This window comes from Salvelinus namaycush, chromosome 17, assembly GCF_016432855.1.
Source record: "Salvelinus namaycush isolate Seneca chromosome 17, SaNama_1.0, whole genome shotgun sequence".
Lineage (NCBI taxonomy): Eukaryota > Metazoa > Chordata > Actinopteri > Salmoniformes > Salmonidae > Salvelinus > Salvelinus namaycush.
In genome coordinates, this window is record NC_052323.1 from 21,792,112 (window position 1) to 21,805,285 (window position 13,174).

Below are 13,174 nucleotides of genomic sequence, written 5' to 3' on the forward strand. Positions count from 1 at the left end.
GGCATTTCTTGTGGGGTATGCATGGGTGTCCGAGCTGTGTGCTAGTAGTTTAAACATACAGCTCAGTGCATTCAGCTTGTCAACACTTCTTACAAAAACAAGTATGGATGTTCCACTTTGAGCCATGCGAGATTTACATGCAAAGGGATGGCCAGGGGTGAGAGAGGGATGGCCAGGGGTGAGAGAGGGATGGCCAGGGGTGAGAGAGGGATGGCCAGGGGTGAGAGAGGGATGGCCAGGGGTGAGAGAGGAGTCTAGGTGTTTGTGATGGGATGGTGCGGTACCTCCTCAGTCTCGAACATGGTGCGGTTGGAGGAGAAGGGAGAGCTGGTCTTCTCTCGGAGTTCACAGGGGTTCTCAAACGACATGGACCCCAGGTCCCTCATCAGACCCACCCCTACCCCCCCTAATGCTGACCCCAGACCCTCTCCTCCACTCACACGCACTGACAGTCTGGAGAGAGGGAGAGAGGGAGATAGACAAAGAAAGACAGGGAGATGTATACTATCCAGCTGTGGAATTGGTGTACAGTATGTTTTTGATGAAAGATATTCAATTAAAGTGACACAGCAAGTGAAACAAACTCTCCTAAAACACATGTCCCAGAAACACACTCACTTGGCCATGGAGTCTTGACTCTTCTTGACTCTGATACAGGGGAAGGAGCCTCCCTCCCAGCCCTCATACGTTCCTGAGAGAGACAATGAACAAACAATTGCTCAAAATGTGAGTGTTACTGTGTGTGTATGTATATTTGACGGTGTGTGTGTTCCTCACCGTGCATATCACTGAAGCTGGCCTCCAATAGCTGTGTGAGGGAGCCGTGGGAGGGGCCAGGGGGTGCATGGTGATCTGGCTGGAGGTCAAGGCCCTCCTGGGAGCAGATATCCAGGTCACACAGCTCCAGTACCAGGGTCTCCTGCCGCATGGCTCTCTGGGAAGGCGGGCGTCGGAAGGGGAGCGGCCGGAGGTCCGGGATGGGGAAGCGGAGCTTGAGGATGGCGTGGGGCGAGAGGAGGGAGAGAGAGGAGTGCAGCTCACTGCTCTGGGTCTGAGAGAGGGATGGGAGAGGAGTTAGAGGAAAAAGGGAGAATATTCAAATAAAAAATCTAAACAAAGCAAACCTGCAATTTAACTTCAATTGTGAGGCAGGCATATCAAAATCCTTATCAACCATTATTAAATGGCTCATCTTAGTGGCTGATGGCTTGCTAAGTGTTTACCTGTGTGTGGACGGGTCCTTAGTGGCTGATGGCTTTCTAAGTGTTTACCTCTGTGTGGACGGATCCTCCTCCTGTCTGTGTGGGACAGTGGCTCCAGGCTCTGCTCAGAGGCTCCAGTCGACTCAGTATGTCCAGGTCCAACTCAGCACTCAGCTCTCCCAACTCTACCCTCACTACACTGTCTCTACGCAGCACACGCTGCCTCCCCTGCAATACAGAGACATTGACATTTCAGGAGGAGGGGGTAGCAGGCTAACAGATGCGACCAAAACAGACTGAATTAATGACATATTAGCTTTTGAACATGACGCCAACACACAACATGGACACTGTCCTGGTTTACCTTGCGCAGGTGTTTCTCTGTGAGACTGTAGTGTAGCTGTGCACAGGGTCTGGCTGTAGCTCCCACTGTGAACATCCCAGCACGCTGGAACTGGAGCAACTAGAGAGGGAGGAAAGAGGAGTGAAGAGTTATATCCTGGGCAATGCTAACCCCTGCTGTAGGACACTTATGTTGAATGGTGTGTAAAAGTCCTCAGATCATCTCAAATAACAGCCCCTGTCCTACCTCAGTGTATTGGGGCTTTCCTGGCTCCCAAAGACACTCAAGCAGCTCTAGCCTACTGAAGGATAGGTCAGAGGTCACAGCACGGGAGTGGCGACCTGCACTGCGCATCTCACACGCCACCTGTACCGCTGCTCCAGTCATCCTGAGAGATAGAGCAAATGATTATTTACGGGTATGTAGGGCAGGCAGGTTTGTTGGTATATCTGAGGAGTGGTGGCCAATGTTGAAGAGGCTTTGTGTGTTTGTACCTGAGGTGTGAGTGGGGGCAGGCTTTAGCGAAGCTAGCTCTGAGGTGGTGGAAGTCTCTCTCGCTGAACATGCTGTCTTTGAAGAAGGCCAGCTCCCGGAAGAACACCCGAGACACCTGGGTCAATGAGGACACTCCGTCCGGCCCGGGGTGTGGTTCCTGCTCCAGTAGGGTTAGGGTGAGCCCGCCAAGCGAGAAGCGGAGCAATGCCTCTGGTTTCAGGGGCTCAGATTGGCTACTTCGCCCTGGACGAGGAGGGGTTAATAAGATGAATCAGGAAGATAGGTTGTATAATATAGATTTTGATATCTGTGAAATGTGTACAAAACAGTGTAGTAAGATGCTGTGAGTGTTACCTGGTATCCGGTTACACTGGGGCAGGCTGGATAGTGATCCTGGTACAGGATAACGCCTGGGACCCTGTGGAAGGCCCTGGGCGTAGCTAGCCTGGCTGTGTGTAGACGATGCCATGCTGTCGGAGAGAGAGTTGCCAGAGAGCGCTGACGTCACACTGCTAGTCATACCAGGACCCATGGAGAAGAACATATCTGAAAGAGACAGAGTGTAAACAGAGAAAAGGTGCATTATGCTTCACATGTCTAGTTCAACTAATCTCTCACAGAAATGCCAAGAACGTAAATTATGCAGCAGCAAACAAAAGCTAATGTGACCACAAATTCACTAGCCTCCATATTGCATTCCAACTATAGCTGCCCTCGACTAACCAACATACCCCCGTTCTCCAGACCGGTGAGGTAGGGCTCCATGTCGGGCTCTTCATCCCAGTCCGGATCTCTATCTCCGGGGCTGGAGCTCAACTGTTTGCTCAAGTCCTCCTCTATCAGACGCAGGTCCTCAGAGTCCAGGGGACGGCTGTGAACCCCAGCACCACTGGCTTCAGGCTCTGGTAGGATAGACAGGGAGGAATCATACAGGCTCTGGTAGGATAGACAGGGAGGAATCATACAGGCTCTGGTAGGATAGACAGGGAGGAATCATACAGGGTCTGGTAGGATAGACAGGGAGGAATCATACAGGCTCTGGTAGGATAGACAGGGAGGAATCATACAGGCTCTGGTAGGATAGACAGGGAGGAATCATACAGGGTCTGGTAGGATAGACAGGATGGAATCATACAGGCTCTGGTAGGATAGACAGGGAGGAATCATACAGGCTCTGGTAGGATAGACAGGATGGAATCATACAGGCTCTGGTAGGATAGACAGGGAGGAATCATACAGGGTCTGGTAGGATAGACAGGGAGGAATCATACAGGCTCTGGTAGGATAGACAGGATGGAATCATACAGGGTCTGGTAGGATAGACAGGATGGAATCATACAGGCTCTGGTAGGATAGACAGGATGGAATCATACAGGCTCTGGTAGGATAGACAGGGAGGAATCATACAGGCTCTGGTAGGATAGACAGGAAGGAATCATACAGGCTCTGGTAGGATAGACAGGAAGGAATCATACAGGCTCTGGTAGGATAGACAGGGAGGAATCATACAGGCTCTGGTAGGATAGACAGGGAGGAATCATACAGGCTCTGGTAGGATAGACAGGAAGGAATCATACAGGCTCTGGTAGGATAGACAGGAAGGAATCATACAGGCTCTGGTAGGATAGACAGGGAGGAATCATACAGGGTCTGGTAGGATAGACAGGAAGGAATCATACAGGCTCTGGTAGGATAGACAGGGAGGAATCATACAGGCTCTGGTAGGATAGACAGGGAGGAATCATACAGGCTCTGGTAGGATAGACAGGAAGGAATCATACAGGCTCTGGTAGGATAAACAGGGAGGAATCATACAGGCTCTGGTAGGATAGACAGGAAGGAATCATACAGGCTCTGGTAGGATAGACAGGGAGGAATCATACAGGGTCTGGTAGGATAGACAGGGAAAATCATACAGGGTCTGGTAGGATAGACAGGGAGGAATCATACAGGCTCTGGTAGGATAGACAGGAAGGAATCATACAGGGTCTGGTAGGATAGACAGGATGGAATCATACAGGCTCTGGTAGGATAGACAGGATGGAATCATACAGGCTCTGGTAGGATAGACAGGATGGAATCATACAGGCTCTGGTAGGATAGACAGGAAGGAATCATACAGGCTCTGGTAGGATAGACAGGGAGGAATCATACAGGCTCTGGTAGGATAGACAGGGAGGAATCACACAGGCTCTGGTAGGATAGACAGGAAGGAATCATACAGGCTCTGGTAGGATAGACAGGGAGGAATCATACAGGCTCTGGTAGGATAGACAGGAAGGAATCATACAGGCTCTGGTAGGATAGACAGGAAGGAATCATACAGGCTCTGGTAGGATAGACAGGGAGGAATCATACAGGCTCTGGTAGGATAGACAGGGAGGAATCATACAGGCTCTGGTAGGATAGACAGGGAGGAATCATACAGGGTCTGGTAGGATAGACAGGGAGGAATCATACAGGCTCTGGTAGGATAGACAGGAAGGAATCATACAGGCTCTGGTAGGATAGACAGGAAGGAATCATACAGGCTCTGGTAGGATAGACAGGGAGGAATCATACAGGCTCTGGTAGGATAGACAGGAAGGAATCATACAGGCTCTGGTAGGATAGACAGGGAGGAATCATACAGGCTCTGGTAGGATAAACAGGGAGGAATCATACAGGCTCTGGTAGGATAGACAGGAAGGAATCATACAGGCTCTGGTAGGATAGACAGGAAGGAATCATACAGGCTCTGGTAGGATAGACAGGGAGGAATCATACAGGCTCTGGTAGGATAGACAGGGAGGAATCACACAGGCTCTGGTAGGATAGACAGGAAGGAATCATACAGGCTCTGGTAGGATAGACAGGGAGGAATCATACAGGCTCTGGTAGGATAGACAGGAAGGAATCATACAGGCTCTGGTAGGATAGACAGGGAGGAATCATACAGGCTCTGGTAGGATAGACAGGAAGGAATCATACAGGCTCTGGTAGGATAGACAGGAAGGAATCATACAGGCTCTGGTAGGATAGACAGGAAGGAATCATACAGGCTCTGGTAGGATAGACAGGGAGGAATCACAGGCTATGCAGTACACAGTGTGGATGAAGATGTGCATGGTTAAAAGACACTGAGTTTTGTTCCACTGTCAATGACATTAGGATGTGGAACTAAGACACATACACTAACTGTATAAAACATTTAGAACACCTTCCTAATATTACGTTTCACCCCCCTCAAAACAGCCTCTATTCATCAGAGCATGGACTCTACAAGGTGTCGTAAGCATTCCACAGGGAATCCACAGTTGTGTCAAGTTGGCTGGATGTCATTTGGGTGGTGGACCATTCTTTGATACACACAGAAACTGTTGAGCATGAAAAACCCAGCAGCGTTGCAGTTCTTGACACAAACCGCTGCGTCTGGCACCTACTACCATACCCTGTTCAAAGGCACTTAAATATTTTATCTTGCCCTTTCACCCTCTGAATGGCACACATACACATTCCATGTCTCAATTGTATCAAGGCTTAAAAATCCTTCTTTAACATGCCTCCTCCCCTTCATATACACTGATTGAAGTGGATTTAACAAGGGACATCAATAAGGGATCATAGCTTTCACCTGGATTTACATGGTCAGTCTATGTCATGAAAAGAGCAGTTCATAATGTTTTGTATATCGGTACTCAGTGTAGGTGGAATGCAGGTGGGGAGGTACAGGTAAACCACTTTCTTTACTCACCTGTGTCGATGCAGAGGGCAGACAGAAGGTCGGTCAGGTGAGTGATCTGGTCTGGAGAGAGCAGCAGGTGGAGGCAGCCCACCTTCCCATCCAGCTCCAACTGAAAGATAAGGAGAGACAATTGGCTGTAATAACAGAGACAGAACAAGACAAAAGCAAAACTGTGTTCTTAAAAACTAGGTTAAGCACACAGGAAGGAAGTGAACCAAACCACATACAAACACACTGACAGACAGACAGACACACCTTAGGTCCAGGCAGCATGTCGTTCTGTTTGATCTTGACTGTGGTCTCCATGAAGCCAGAGCAGCTGCCGATGAGGAGGGGCCGCTGGGTGGCCGGAGGGAGGGAGGTAGGGGCGGCTGGTGGGTCATTCTCCTCCTCCTCAACTTCCTCTTCGCTGGCTGAGGCTGAGCCAGTGGTGTCAGCTCTTAAAGGACCCTGAGGAGAGAAAGATTACCAGGGTTAACCCTTAGCACCACTGGTTGGTAGAGTCTGTCAGCCCCAAGTCTCATATTGCCTCTCACACTAGAGGGAGAGCGAGAGGAAATACTGTATGAGTGTACGTGAGTAGTTTCTAAGTTAATATTTAGTCTCTATAAGAGCTGTGTGTTATATTTGGACCCAATGTGAGTATACGCATGTGAGAGTGACAGTGTACATGAGGGGGTTGATAAGTGCCATGGTCAATGTGAAACTGTATGCTACCTGGGGCCCCCCGGTGGTCTCGTACAGCAGTTGAACAGAGCTGAGCTGGAGGATCTTGTGCAGGAAGGCAGGGGGCTGGTGGATGTCCACAGGCACCGTCTGGCTGGGGTCCCGTACCGCCTCGTCACAGTACTCCAGCCTACAGCGCACCACACAGCCACCGGGGGCAGAGATGAGCACTCAGCACAATAACACAATATAACCTTCAACCTCAGCCAAAACACCCACCACACACATTCACCATACAAGCTTTACCAAAGATAGTGAAGCTTCTCCGAGGTTCAAAGGTTCTCTTTGGATCTACAGACAAATCCAGTGACTGTTTGGCATTGCAAGTTTGAATCAAGTGTTTCCTTATCTCCTTTCCATCCTGACTTCTAAACCGGTCAAAGGTGAACAGCCCACTACAGGAAGTGTGAGTGTCAGTGTGGTGAGAACCAACATACCGTTTGATGTGCACCTCTAAGGCAATGCCCATCTCCATGTCCAGGGGCTGGTGCTCGATTCGGATGATGGTGTCCAGGAGGGTGACCTTTATCCGACGCAGGACTGCAACACAACACAAACAGGGACATGCATTATCACAAAGCATATTGGTCACAAAGACACTAACAAGGGACACCAGTGATGTGATATGAGTCCTTACTTCACAAGCTTGGACTTGATGGTACACAACCAACTCAGCAGTTTGAAAACAACTGAACAAATATGTTATCTTCAAAAAGGCACTATAACCAACTACAGGAAAACAGGTGAATGCTTTTCACTGCCATGCACACGTGCAAACAAGACCTACACATTGACTCACCAGTCTCAATAGTTTGTGCAAACATCTCCAAGCCCTCCAGTGGAGCGGGCGGCTCTTCGGACGCCTCAGGGGGGTCCTTTAGGCACTCCTGGGCCAGCTGCATGCTGGAGGTCATGCATGTGGACCAGCCCTGGGGGTCCAAACCCCCACCTACACGTAAACGAAAAAAACAAGGCATAATTCAGTGACTGTAATCAATGCTAAGTGATGACTCATGGACATACTGTACTGTATGACTGAGCAACAGTCATTTGTTAATTGGTTTGTAGCTGGCTCTGAAAAATGTGGGCCTGGGATAGTGCAACATCTTCTCTTGAGCTCTGACATTGGTTTACAACAAAGAGTTAGCTAGTACTAGACAACTGTATTTGTCTTGGTTGACAATGACATTCTAAAAGGTAGCTAGCTAAACAATGGTTACCACAACTTCCTTCCTGAACCTGATAGACCTGAGGCAGTGACAGGAACAGGAGCTCTATCAATAACAAGGTAAGACTGGCTGTCAGGCTGAGACTTACTGGTCCTGTACTTGGGTCTGCATGTTATCTGAAGGCCTGAGATGACGAGGGTGCAGTGGTCAGTGACAAGAGCTGACCAGGGAATTGTCACCTCTATGCTGCTCACAAACCCATCCACAATCTCAAGTGGAGCCCCAAGAGACTCCAAGAGCTCGTTGACCGCCTGGGGGGAGGGAAGGAAGGAAATGGGCGATGAGAAATGAATAGAGATGAGTGGAAGATGAAGTTGGAAAAAGAAACACCGTGTCCTACAATAAACAGCTGGTGGAAATGGCGTCAGGCAATGGTTTTGTCTGATGTGCAGATTGAAAGTGAGTGAGTTTGCGAGACCTAAGTCATATACAGTATATTTCAACTGAACTGCAGGGACACTGGATGAGGCGAGTTATTTTCCAATCAGATGCTGACAAAAATATTTATCGGAACTGCTGTTCCTTGAACTCACGAGAAGCGTTGATATTGTTGTTATACTCAAGTCCTGAAATTGCAAAAAAGTTGAGGGTCGGAGTGCATGGGAACACACAAAAGAGACCAGTTGTTTCTTGACAGTTAAACGGCCTTACTACTTTGACTAACTCACCCAAACATCGATGTTGATTTCTTTGATGACACCACTACCATTGTACAGATCCAAACTCAGCTGTTCCAAACTCAGTCGTTCTTGAAAGAAGTGACCGAGGTAATGCTGTAAGAGGTACCGACAGGCCCGCTTCTTGATTGAGCCTGACCAGGGGAAAAGCCAGCGAGACATAGGGCCAGCGAGTTCAGGGTGAGGGAGCGATGAGGCGATGGAGGAAAACGAATGCGAAAATAGTCCTCCGGCAACTGCATAACAAATAAAACAAAGTGTACTAACGAAGAAGGAGCTACAGGACTGGCTAGCTAGCTAACGTTAGAGCCTAGTAGGGGGCTAAGGAAGGGGGTAACCCGTCTCTCGGAAATCCTTTGTGTCAGGACCGATGAGTCCAACGTCGTTTTACAAGACGTTATACTTGTTGTTTCAGTTCCTCCTTTAACGGTATTTCTGTCTAAACTTGGCGACAGGTTCTCTTGCATATCTCGCGTTTCACCGTTTCTCAGGGTTGTTTATTGTTTTCATACGCGAATTGATTGTACGGTGGGGGACGTCATTGCGTCAGTTGCAAAAGCCGAAAGTTAGAATTATAAATACGCCATCTTTGGAAGGTCAAAACCAAACTATGAGGTCCTCTTCCCAGGCGTTGCTCTTACATGCCATATCTTAGTTACAACGCATGGATAGTTATTTTACGAATCAGCTAACCACATTAGTCTTCAAAACAATTGGGAACTCGGAAATCCCCGATTATCAATTAAATCAATATAAGGGGCTTTAGTGTCATGGGAAAAATGTTTACATTGGCAAAGCAAGTGAAATAGATAATAAACAAAAGTGAAATAATCAATAAAAATTTAACAGTGTCACACTCACAAAAGTTCCAAAAGAATAAAGATGTCATATTATGCCTATATACAGTGTTGTAACGATGTGCAAATAGTTTGAGTACAAAAGGAAAAATAAAAAAACATAAATATGGGTTGTATTTACAAAGCTGTTTGTTCTTCACTTGTTGCCCTTTTCTTGTGGCAACAGGTCTGCTGTGATTGCACACGGGTATTTCCCCCAATAGATATGGGAGTTTGTCAAAACTGGATTTGTTGGGTCTGTATAATCAGAAGGAAATATGTCTTTAATATGGTCATACATTTGGCAGGAGGTTATGAAGTGCACCTCAGTTTTCACCTCATGTTGTGGGCAGTGTGCACAAAGCCTGAGTTACTTGAGAGCCAGGTCTGCCTATGGCAGCCTTTCTCAATAGCAAGGCGATGTTCAGAGTCTGTACATAGTCAAAGCTTTCCTTAATTTTGTGTCAGTCACAGTGGTCAGATATTCTGCCACTGTGCACTCAGTGTTTAGGGCCAAATAGCATTCTAGTTTGCTCAGCTTTTTTGTTAATTCTTTCCAATGTCTCAAGTAATTATCTATTTGTTTACTTATGATTTGGTTGGGTCTAATTGTGTTGCTGTCCTGGGGCTCTGTAGGGTCTGTTTGTGTTTGTGAACAGAGCACCAGGACCAGCTTGCTTAGAGGACTTTTCTCCAGATTAATCTCTCTGTAGGTGATAGCTTTGTTATGGAAGGTTTGGGAATCGCTTCCTTTTAGGTGGTTGTAGAATTTAACGACTCTTTTCTGGTTTTTGATAATTAGCGGGTATCGGCCTAATTCTGCATTATTTGGTGTTTTGCGTTGTACACGGAGTCTCAATTTGGTGTTTGTCCCATTTTGTGAATTATTGTTTGGTGAGCGGACCCCAGACCTCACAACCATAAAGGGAAATGGGTTCTATAACCGGTTCAAGTATTTTTAGCCAGATCCCAATTGGTATGTTGAATTTTATGTTCCATTTGATGGCATAGAAGGCCCTTCTTGCCTTGTCTCTTAGATCGTTCACAGCTTTGTGGAAGTTTCCTGTGGCACTGATGTTTAGGCCGAGGTATGTATAGCTTTTTGTGTGCTCTAGGGCAACAGTGTCTAGCTGGAATTTGTATTGTGGTCCTGGCAACTGGACCTTTTTTGCAACACCATTATTTTTGTCTTACTGAGATTTACTGTCAAGGCCTAGGTTTGACAGAATCTGTGCAGAAGATCAAGGTGCTGCTGTAGGCTCTCCTTGGTTTTGGACAGAAGCACCAGATCATCAGAAAACAGTAGACATTTTACTTCAGACTCTAGTAGGGTGAGTCCGGGTGCTGCAGGCTGTTCTAGTGCTCTCGCCAATTTGTAGTTTATGATGAAGAGCGTGGGGCTTAAGCTGTATCCCTGTCTCACCCCACGTCCCTGTGGAAAGAAATGTGTGTTATTTGCCCATGTTTGTGTACATGGATTTTATAATGTCATATGTTTTTCCCCCAACACCACTTTCCATAAATTTTTATAGCAGACCCTCATGCCAAATTGAGTCAAAAGCTTTTTTGAAATCAACAAAGCATGAGAAGACTTTGCCGTTGTTTTGGATTGTTTGTGTACTTAGTCCCCTCCTGGACTCCCTGTTCACCCACGACTGCGTAGCTAAACATGTCTCCAACACCATCATTAAGTTTGCTGACAACAAAACAGTGGTAGGCCTGATCACTGACAACGATGAGACAGCCTATAGGGAGGAGGTCAGAGAACTGGCGCTGTGGTGCCAGGACAACAACCTCTCCCTGAATGTGAGCAAGACAAAGGAGCTGATCGTGGACTACAGGAAAAGGTGGGACGAACATGCCCCCATTAACATTGACGGGCCTGTAGTGGAGTGGTTCAAGAGTTTCAAGTTCCTTAGTGTCCACATCACCAACGAACTATCATGGTCCAAACACACCAAGACAGTCGTGAAGAGGGCACGACAAAACCTTTTCCTCCTCAGGAGACTGAAAAGATTTGGCATGGGTCCCCAAATCCTCAAAAAGTTCTACAGCTGCACCATCGAGAGCATCCTGACCAGTTGCATCACCACCTTCGATGGCAACTGTTCGGCATCTGACCGTAATGCGCTACAGAGGGTAGTGAGTATGGCCCAGTACATCACTGGGGCCAAGCTTCATGCCATCCAGGACCTATATAAAAGGCGTTGTCAGAGGAAAGCCCATAAAATTCACTCACCTAAGTCATAGACTATTTTCTCTGCTACCACACAGCAAGCGCTGCCGGAGAGCCAAGTCTAGAACCAAAAGGCTCCCTAACAGCTTCCCTAACAGCTACCCCGAAGCCATAAAACTGCTGAACAATTAATCAAATGGACACCGGACTATTTACATTGCCCCCCCCCCCCCCCCCCCCACCCTCCATTTGTTTTGTACACTGCTCCTACTCACTGTTTATTATCTCTGCATAGTCACTTCACCCCTTTTTACATGTACAAATTACCTCAACTAACCTGTACCCCCGCACATTGACTCGGTACCGGTACCCCCTGTATATAGCCTCGTTATTGTTATTTTATTGTGTAACTTTTTATTTATTTTTTACTTTAGTTTATTTGATAAATATTTTCTTAACTCTTCTTGAACTGCACTGTTTGTTAAGGGCTTTTAAGTAAGCATTTCATGGTAAGGTCTACACTTGTCGTATTCGGTGCATGTGACAAATAATGTTTGATTTGTTTATCACTTAGGGTCACGCAGGGTGAATACTGTCGTATGGTAATTTGTTAAAAAGCTAATTTGACATTTGCTCAGTACATTGTTTTCACTGAGGAAATCAAATTTTATTGGTCACATACATGTGTTTAGCAGTTGTTATTGCGCATGTAGCGAAATGCTTGTTCTTCTAACTCCGACAGTGCAGTAATATCTAACAAGTACTATCTAACAATTACACAACATATACCCAATACACACAGATCTAAGGAATGGAATTAAGAATATAAAAATATTTGGACGAGCAATGTCAGAGCGGTATAGATTAAGATACAGTAGAATAGTATATACATATGAAATGGGTAATGCAAGGTATGTAGACATTATTAAAGTGACTAGTGTTCCATTTATTAAAGTGGCCAGTGATTTCAAGTCTATCTATATAGGCAGCAGCCTATGTGCTAGTGATGGCTATTTAACAATCTGATGGCTTTGAGATAGAAGCTGTTTTTCAGTCTCTCGGTCCCAGCTTCGATGCACCTGTACTGAGCTCGCCTTCTGGATGATAGTGGGTTGAACAGGCAGTGGCTCGGGTGGTTGTTGTCCTTGATGATCTTTTTGGCCTTCCTGTGACATCGGTTGCTGTAGGTGTCCTGGAGGACAGGTAGTTTGCCCCCGGTGACGTGTTGGGCAGACCTCACCATCCTCTGGAAAGCCTTGCAGTTGCGGGCTGTGCAGTTGCCGTACCAGGCGGTGATACAGCCCAACAGGATGCTCTCGATTGTCCATCTGTACATGTTTGTGAGGGTTTTAGGGGATAAGCCAAATTTCTTCAGCGTCCTGAGTTTGAAGAGGCGCTGTTGCACCTTCTTCACCACACTGTCTGTGTGAGTGGACCATTTCAGTTTGTCAGTGATGTGTACGCCGAGGAACTTGAAGCTTTCCACCTTCTCCACTGTGGTCCCGTCAATGTGGATGGGGAGGGTGCTCCCTCTGCTGTTTCCTGAAGTCCACGATCATCTCCTTTATTTTGTTGACATTGAGTGAGAGGTTATTTTCCTGGCACCACACTCCCAGGGCCCTCACCTCCTCCCTGTAGGCTGTCTCGTCATTGTTGGTAATCAGGCCTACTACTGTTGAGTCATCTGCAAACTTGATGATTGAGTTGGAGGCGTGCTTGGCCACGCAGTCATTGGTGAACAGGAAGTACAGGAGGGGACTGAGCAC

General features: G+C 47.1%; 1 protein-coding gene across 1 annotated transcript in view; it reads right to left on the minus strand.

Annotated features, from left to right (window-relative positions):
• Window positions 1-8,917, minus strand: part of LOC120062149 (autophagy-related protein 2 homolog A-like) — a 42,050-nt gene extending 33,133 nt beyond the window's left edge. Inside the window, exons 1-16 of the mRNA XM_039011954.1 lie at window positions 8,388-8,917; window positions 7,808-7,970; window positions 7,290-7,439; window positions 6,928-7,030; window positions 6,482-6,620; window positions 6,020-6,214; window positions 5,774-5,873; window positions 2,772-2,942; window positions 2,395-2,586; window positions 2,040-2,283; window positions 1,792-1,933; window positions 1,567-1,665; window positions 1,272-1,430; window positions 778-1,051; window positions 619-691; window positions 285-453 (exon numbers count right to left, since the gene is read on the minus strand). Coding sequence (XP_038867882.1) covers window positions 285-453; window positions 619-691; window positions 778-1,051; window positions 1,272-1,430; window positions 1,567-1,665; window positions 1,792-1,933; window positions 2,040-2,283; window positions 2,395-2,586; window positions 2,772-2,942; window positions 5,774-5,873; window positions 6,020-6,214; window positions 6,482-6,620; window positions 6,928-7,030; window positions 7,290-7,439; window positions 7,808-7,970; window positions 8,388-8,558 — 2,544 coding nt within the window. The 5' untranslated portion in view covers window positions 8,559-8,917. The remainder of the gene's footprint in view (window positions 1-284; window positions 454-618; window positions 692-777; window positions 1,052-1,271; window positions 1,431-1,566; window positions 1,666-1,791; window positions 1,934-2,039; window positions 2,284-2,394; window positions 2,587-2,771; window positions 2,943-5,773; window positions 5,874-6,019; window positions 6,215-6,481; window positions 6,621-6,927; window positions 7,031-7,289; window positions 7,440-7,807; window positions 7,971-8,387) is intronic.
• Between the last annotated feature and the right edge of the window lie 4,257 nt (window positions 8,918-13,174).